Source organism: Tupaia chinensis, unplaced genomic scaffold (genome assembly GCF_000334495.1).
Source record: "Tupaia chinensis unplaced genomic scaffold, TupChi_1.0 Scaffold000029_1, whole genome shotgun sequence".
NCBI lineage: Eukaryota > Metazoa > Chordata > Mammalia > Scandentia > Tupaiidae > Tupaia > Tupaia belangeri.
In genome coordinates, this window is record NW_006159459.1 from 1543537 (window position 1) to 1552213 (window position 8677).

General features: G+C 36.6%; 1 protein-coding gene across 1 annotated transcript in view; it reads left to right on the top strand.

The window, feature by feature from the left end:
* Window positions 1-2478: 2478 nt before the first annotated feature.
* Window positions 2479-8677, top strand: part of FOCAD (focadhesin) — a 335374-nt gene continuing 329175 nt past the window's right edge. Inside the window, exon 1 of the mRNA XM_006140328.3 lies at window positions 2479-2514. Coding sequence (XP_006140390.1) covers window positions 2505-2514 — 10 coding nt within the window. The 5' untranslated portion in view covers window positions 2479-2504. The remainder of the gene's footprint in view (window positions 2515-8677) is intronic.

Genomic DNA, 8677 nt, shown 5'->3' on the forward strand with positions numbered 1-8677 from the left:
AGCATAGCCACCTGTGTGTGAGAGTAGTGTTTGAGCAATTATGTGGGCAAATAATTGCTTTCATCTATTTCAGTGATTATTTACTTATTTAAATAAATAAATGAAGAATGTAGATATAACGATGTTGATATCTATGGCAAGAAATATAGCCTTACTAGAAATTGACATTAATTGCCCTGATGAAAGTGGTCAATCTTTATCTATTATTAGATCATTTTGAACTTAAATAGGATGGCCAATGATGAAATAAAAATATAAAATCAAAGAACATATACAAATGTAGGAAATGTATTGCTAATGATGGTGCCAGAAGGATGAGGGCTAAGTTTAGATTAGGAATTTTTCTGTTTTGTACTCTGGGCATGGAATATTCCTTTAATATGTAACTTTTGCACTTTAAACTTGATTACATGTTTTTATGATAGCAACATATCCATAGATATAGAGCTGTTTACATATGTTGATGATGCTTTGGAAATTTGATTTTTAAAAAGTACCAGTGGGCACCTGTGCTTGAGAGAGAGAGAGGGTACGGTCACACCACAATCTTTTTTCTCCATTTTTCCATCCTGATTTTGGTGCATGCTCATGCACCTGGCACATTTCTTAAGCAGCTGAGACTGGCCCTGAAAATTTGATTTAACATTGCATATCCAAAACTAGGATATTTTAAAAGATTTAGTTGATTTCCTGAGATACAGAAAAATATAATGAAAAAAACACAGTGTTGGATTCAGACAGACTACAGAATAATAGTAGCTAATATTTTCAAAGTGTTTGCAGTGTGCCTGGCTTTGAGTGAAATGCTTTAATGGGTTACCTTAATGCTACAAGAACTTGTGTCAACTCTCCTTTAAAGAAGAATTGCTAAGCATCTGAGACTTGGAGACAGACTTCATATTCGTGCTTTGCTTCTTATATAATGAGGCAATTAATTTTGACCTCTCTTTGCCTCACTTGATTTTTCATATGAAAATGAGATTAATAATAGTAGTCATGTCATGGGATTGTTTTGAATATCAGGTGAGAGATTACATGTAAAGAGCTTTGACAGTACCTGCCTGGCACATGGTAAAATTCTCAATAAATCCTGGCTATTAATACCACTGAATAACCTCAGGCAAGTTTCTTCCTCTCTGAGCTCCTGCTTCCTCATGTGGGATATGAAGTTAATAATATCTTCCTCAGAGTTATTGTGAAGAACTATGGTAAAGTGTTCTGTGGAGTGCTTGACACATAGGAGCTGTTTAATTCAATTTAGTAACCTAAATTCTGTGTCATGCTTTGTGTTTATTCAGTAAAACTTTATTAAGCAGATCCTTGTTATTTGCTGGGGATATAGTGGTCAAAAAGAAAGACCAGGTCTCTGTCCTTATGCTTCATGGGGGAAAGAAGAAATAAGTAAATGATGATTATTCAAGCTTGTGATAAAAAAAATCTATGTAGGATACAGGTCATTGTGGTTACAGGTGGGGACCCACTTGAGTCTGGGGGACAGTGGCAGGGCTAGAGAAGGCTTAAGAGGTCATGCAAAGAATGAGAGGAATCAGCTGTTTGAAAACAATGGCACAAACACTTGAGGCTGAGAGGCCTGAGAGTTCCAGATCCAGACATGGAAAGAGATTGGGGAGTTCAAGAGCAAATTGAAGATCACCATGTCCTAAGTGCCCTAACTGAGGGAAGGTTGTGAGACCAGGTGGTGGAGGACCTTTTGACTATCATAAGAAGCTAAGATATCATTATAAAGTGCAGTGGGTATAAGCTATCAAAAAGTTTTGAGCGCTAATCCCATTACACAGTGGTTAAGGACTGCATGTAGGGGCCAGATGCCATATGATCACCCACAGTTCGAATCCTGGCCTAGAGGCTTGAAAAACACATGTGTGTATGTGTACCCCAAATCTTGATGTAATAAGGAAATGGAGAAAAGGGATCGTAGCATGACTGTGCTTTGCTATGGGGTGCTTTCTCTTCCTATCTTCACTTGCTCTCTCTGGCAAGTGCAGCAACTTCTGGCAAAGAAAGAGGAGGAGGAGAAGGAAAAATAAGAAAGGTTTTTGGGCAGGTTGAAAGTCAACTATATTTTGAATGGAAATCTTAAATCTTAATCTTAATTTTCTGACCTTGGTAAGTATCTTACTTCTCTGTCTGGTGCCTTAATACAAGATCCCTTCCTGATCTTTGATGAGAGATGTCCTATTTATTTTTGAAACTCAAATCATTTTTCATCATTTACCGTCTTTGATGATTCCAAATGGAGTCGAGGAAGAGAGGAAACACATTTTTAGAATGCCTACTGAGTGCAAGACCCTTTTGGTTTTCTGGCACATTTTATATCATTATTCATACAAATTTGTTTAATCAATGAGGACACAGGCTCAGGGGTACTAAGTGATATACCCCAACTTCATTGTCCAGTGTTGGAGCCAAGGTTTGCACTCAGGTCTGTCTTTCCTTATTCTTACAGCCCTGCACTTTGCTCTGGATTAGGCTGCTTTGTCATCATGAGGACAGGTATGTAAGTTAGTCAGTGTCTTCACATGAGAGGTGTTATCTTCTCTATGGAAAGTCTTAGAGTTTGCAGAAGAATATATGTTATTGCCTTATGGTGCACTAATCATCTCACTGATTTGAGCATTTTCAGGATGGCTCTTAACAGTACAGTGATTATTTTGTTTTTGTTATTGTAGTGGTTCAGGATTGGAATATAGAGATAGTTTCCATAGTACGATAGTAAACCATAGAGAAATTTACCATCTTCCTATAAAATCTCTTAGTTTATTTGATCGTAAGCTTTATTAATACTAAGTATGCAAATTAGAATAATTAAAACTATTCCATTCTACATGAATTTAATAATTCAGTTCTCATTAAAAATAACAAATGAGGTTGATTGGTCACTGTGTAGTAATTAAGAAAAATATTGCCATTAAACTTGTGATCAGTCTACAAAATTCTTTTCAAGATTAAGAGTTTTTATTTTGGTGTAAAATTTTCCAGGAGTCTAATGGACAGAATTATAATGGTTGTGTTTCTCCTTGAAAATGGAGGGAGTGTTTTTAAAAGTTCTATTGTTAACTGAATCTAGTTAAATTACACTGACCCCCAGTATTAATCTTAAAATAAAGCATTGATAATAAATGGCTAACTAGATAATTAATCTTTTATCACTTAAAAAAAATCCTACTTTGAGGGCCAGCAAGTGGTGTGGTGGTTTAAGGTGGCTGGACTCCCACATGGCCAACTGTGGTTTGAGTCCTGGACTCGTGCCTTGAAAATCACACAGGGTTCGTTTGAGTGTGTGCTCACAATGCTGAAAGGAGAATGGAAAAGGGATTGTGACACAGCTATACCCCTTAGAGAGTGATTTCTTTCCCATTCTCTGTCTCTTTCCTCTCCAGCAATTGCTTGCATCATACAGCAAAAACCTTTCTTAATAAAAAAGTCATACTTTGTTTCTGCACACTTTATGATATCCTTTAGTAATAGATTTCTGGATCTAGTATGTAGCCTAGTAGTTAAGGTTGTGGACTCCCACATGGCCAACTGTAGTTCAAATCCCAGACCTTGGTGGCTTGAAAATCATGCCAAGCATGCGTACTTGTATACCCAAAGTCTCAGGAGAATGGAGGAGGAGGGATTGTGATGTGGCCATCTTTTCTTTGGGCTGATTTCCCACTTTCTGTCTCACTGTCTCTGTCTCTCTGGTGAGTGCATGTGCCAAGTGGCCAAAAATAAATAAATAAAATAAAAGATTTCTATGTTTGAAGTGATTTGGTTGTCAGAAAGTTGTAGTTCCTATTTTTAAAGAATGTATTAGAATCTAAGTAAAGGTTTTCATGTTTGCTAACTTTATTAAAATCACAAAAATATGTTCCCATGAAAAAATTAGAAAATAGGAATGAGCAAAAAAAGCTCCCATAATTCATATTTTCCTAGCTTTTCTATGTGCATATGTATTCTAGAGTCAGACACTACTTGGATTGGAATCCCAGCCCTGCCTTGCTATTAAGTCACCTGTGAAAAGTTATTTAACTTTTCTGTGCCTCAGTTTCTTCATCTGTAAAATGAGTACCTATCTCAGAAATACAGAGAGATAGAAAGAAAGAAAGCACCCACCAGGAGTGATGGCCACCCCACAATCCCTTCTCCTCCATTCTTCTCGGGATCTTGGACACACACGCACACGTGCCCGGCATGAGTTTAAGCCACTGGGTCCAGGACTCGAACTGTGGTCAGCTACGTGGGAGTCCAGCAACATAGCTATTACGCTAACTGCTGGTCCCATGCAAATAAATTTTTAAAAATTAGAAGGAACAGTATCACAAGGACTTCAATGTGCCCTTCTGTTATCAACATTTAGACATTCTTGTTTTATCAATTATCACCTCCTTTTTTCTTTTTATTCTGGACTGAAATATTTTATTAAAAATTCCAAATATCATATCATTACACTCTAAATACTTCACTCTGTACTATATTAATATTTGCTAAGAATTAAATAGATTATTTTAAAGAACCAGTACAAAAATCTTGAGTTTTTTTTGTTTGTGTTATTATTATTACATATTATATATATATATATACTAACTTTTGTCATTATGATCCTCTGCCCACCTCCCAGTTAGCTAGGATTGTAGGTGTACACTACCATGCCCAGATCATTTGTTTGCTCTTTGATCTAAACCTGACCTCCCATGAGGCCCAGCCATACCATGGACCTGAGTCTTTTTTGGGGGGCGGGGGTTTGCTATAGGGCGCGTGTGCTCTCCAAAGAGACAGAGAGACAGAAAGTGAAAAATCACCCCCCAGGGGTGATGGCCACGCCACAATCCCTTCTCCTCCATTCTCCTCTCGGCATCTTGGGCACGTACGCATACACGCCCAGCGGGAGTTTAAGCCACTGGGTCTGGGACTCGAACCGCACTGGACTACATGGGAGTCCAGTGACATAGCCATTATGCCAACTACTAGTCCCTTGAGTCATTTTTGAGAAGAGGAGATAAAAGCAAACAATCTGTGATATACATTCTGTGATGCTTTACTATGTTTTGGTTAACTAAGTGGTCTTTGAAGTAAGATTGTGTTATGGAGATTTTGCTATTCAGAGTAAATATTTATTGGCCAGTAAAATCTTAAAAATGATTGGGTATCAGTTTTAGTATAAATACACTGTAAAGATAATATTGGGTGAACACAAATGCTTTGTTTAAAAAACCTACTGAGGAATTTGTCCTTTTGGTGGAGAATAAATATGTAAAAATTGTAATATTGAAAAAAAAGATAACTAGACACTTCTTTTAAGACATATTGGATACTGTAAACATTCTAGAGGTAAATAACTCCTCAGATAAAAAAAAACCCTGTTTTTCATCTATATCCTACTATATATTTAGCATATAAACACAGACATAATATGGCACTCTAAAAATGATTATTAAGTATAATTAGAGAAAATATTGTAACAAGTCAGGCACTATTCAAGCTGGTTATTTTATTTCTTATTTTAATGCCTTGTTCTCCTGGACAGCAATCAGCTCTAACTTGGCATTTCCTGCCTTTGATCTTATTTTAGACTGCCATTTCAAAATCTGTGAGTAAGTAGCATGTGATATTAACTGAGAAAGAACTAAGTGGTAAAGGCAGGAATTTGATCGCAGTTTGATGTGCTTTTAGTGAATTGCAACTGGTGAGATCATCATAACTCATAGTCATGTAAATTTACTCAGGAGTTGAATTATTGATTTTAAAGTTCCTGGCACATGATGCAGTGATATGGAATGTGCCGGTCATGCCTCAAACTACTGCTGGTCCAGTGAAAGAACAATGGATTGGCAGTCCAGAAACCTCTGTTCTGAACTCTGCCATGATGCTTTTCCTTTTTGGCAAGTTTCTTAACCTCTCTGATATTCTGTTTTTCATTTCTCCAGTTAAAAAAAATTCAGGAGGGAATGATGTCTGGGTCATAATATTGTTTAAGAAATCAGTACATTTTGCAATGAGGAGACTCCAAAATAACACTAGTTCAAACAAGGTAAAAATGTATTTCCTTCTTACATAATAGCTACAGTTTCAGGTGTGCAGCTCTGCACCAAGCTATCCTTTAGGGATCTAGGTTCCTTCCTTTCCTCTTGTTTCTTCGACAGTGTCCTAGTGGCATTGTCTTCTTGTACATAATTGAATCTGAGTTGTTGGAAAGACCTGGTTGTGGTTGGAAAGGGAGGGAGGAAGCAGTCTCCAGCCTAGAACTAGTATATCACTTCACCTCAAGCTACACTGGAAAGAACTTGATCACAGGGTCATACCAAGGCCATATTTGAGACTAGAAAATGTAATGAAGCTGGTCAGGTTTTTAATTAGTTAATTTTCTTCTTCTTCTTTTTTTTTTTTTTTACATTCAATCATTGTGCATCTTTACAGAATACAAAATGGATTTTCCCAGCACAAATACATTGTACTACATATTAGTCCAAATTTAGTACATATACACTATCATCACTAGGTAATTTTTCATTTTTGGTTTTGTTAAATGGTTTTGCTTCTTCTATTTTTTTCAGCCTTGATTTCCTTTCTCCCACTCCTACCCCCCCGCAGGTCCATCCTTCTCCCACACTGTCTCTGCCATCTACAGTTGCTTTCCACGACTTTATACCTTCCAATCTTTCAGTTTCTGTCATAAAGTGCAGGCATTAAGTGGGGATATACAGTATTTCGCAGCAATAAATCTTTCATATTTGTCCAGTTTCTATCAAAAGGCAATACTACTCAGCTTTGGTTGAGTAGTATTCCATAATGTATATGTGCCACACTTTTTCAGTCCATTCATCTGTTTTGGGTTGATTCCATGTTTTAGCTACTGTGGATAATGCTGCAATAAACATGAATGAGCAAGTACGTATCCGACTGAGTATATTTCTGTTCTTTGGGTAGATACCCAGAAGTGGTATTACTGGATCATATAGTAGTTTTATTTGTATGTTTTGAGGAATTTCCGTATTATTCCTCACAGCGGTTGTACTAATTTACATTCCTACCATGTTTTGAGGAATTTCCATATTATTCCTCACAGTGGTTGTACTAATTTACATTCCTACGAGCAGTGTAGGAGAGTTCCCTTTTTACCAAAGCCTCACCAGCACTTATCATTCTTTATTTTTTAAATCTTAGCCATTCTTACTGGGGTTAAATGGCATTGTGGTTTTGATTTGCATCTTCTTTGTGATAAGGGATGTTGAGCATTTTCCCATATGCTTTTTGACTGTTCATATGTCTTCCTTGAAGAGTTGTTCCATCTCTTGATTATTTTAACATTTTTTTTCTGGGTAAACTGTCTGAGCTCCGTGCATATTCTGATTATCAGTCCCTTATCTGAGGCTTAGTTTGCAAATATGTTCTCCCATTCTGAAGGTTGTCAGAAGCTTTTTAACCTGATGTAATCCTACTTGTAAATTTTTGGGACTATTGCATGTGCTTTAGGGGTCTTATTAAAAAAGTCTTTGCTAGCTCTGATGTTTCCAAGAGATTCCCTGGTGTTTACTACCAGCAGTTGTATAGTTGAGGTTTTATGCTTAGATCTCTGATCCATTTTGAGTTGATTTTTGATAATGGTGAGAAATAGGGGTCCAGTTTCATGTTTCTGCATGGATATCCAATTTTCCTAGTACCATTTGCTGAAGAGATTTTCTTTTTCTCACTGGATTAATTTGTGCCCTTTGTCAAAAATCAGTTGGCTGTACATTTGGGAGTTTATTTCTGGATTCTCTATTTTGTTCCATTGACCTATGTGCCTGTTTTTGTGCCAGTACCATGCTGTTTTGGCTACTTTATAATACATCACAACTTTATAATATATTTTGGGGTCAGAGAGTGAGATGCCTTCTACTCTTCTATTTTTTTAAAAAAAATTATTTTAGAGTTTTTGCTGTAGGGCATCTAAGTTCACCAGAGAAACAGAAAATGAGAAGTTAACTCCCCCGTTCCAAGGGGAGGATGGCCATGCTGCTATCCCTTCTCCATTCTCCTCTTAGGATTTTGGGCATGCACGTAGGCACACCCACTGTGAGTTTTAAGCTGCTGTCTCTGGGACTTGAACCACGGTTGGGCTCATGGGAGTCTAGCACCTTAATCACTACTCCACCTGCTGACTGACCCACTCCCCTCTTTTTGCACAGTATTGCTTTGGTGATATGGGGCCTTTTGTGATTCCAGACAGTTTTTATGATTGTTTTTTCTAATTCTGTAAAGAATATCTCTGGTAATTTGATTGGGATTACATTAAATTTATAAATTAATTTGGGGAAAATTTACATTTTGATTATGTTAATTCTTCCAATCCAAGAACATGGAATATCATTTCACTTTTCTGTATCATTTTTTATTTTTTCAAAAAAAGTTTTTCATAGTTTTCTTTGCAAAGGTCTTTGATTTCTTAGGTTAGGTTTATTTCTAGGTATCTTATTTCTTTTGTGGCTATTGTAAGTGGAATTACGTTCTTCAATTTTCACTCTCTTCATTGTTGGTGTAAAGAAATGATACAGATTTTTCTATGTTAATTTTACATCCTGCCACTTTTCTATATTCTTTTATCACTCTCAGGAATTTTTTTTGTATGGATTCTTCAGGTTTTCTATGTACGTAATTATGTCATCTGCAAATGGAGATAATTTTTCTTCTTCTT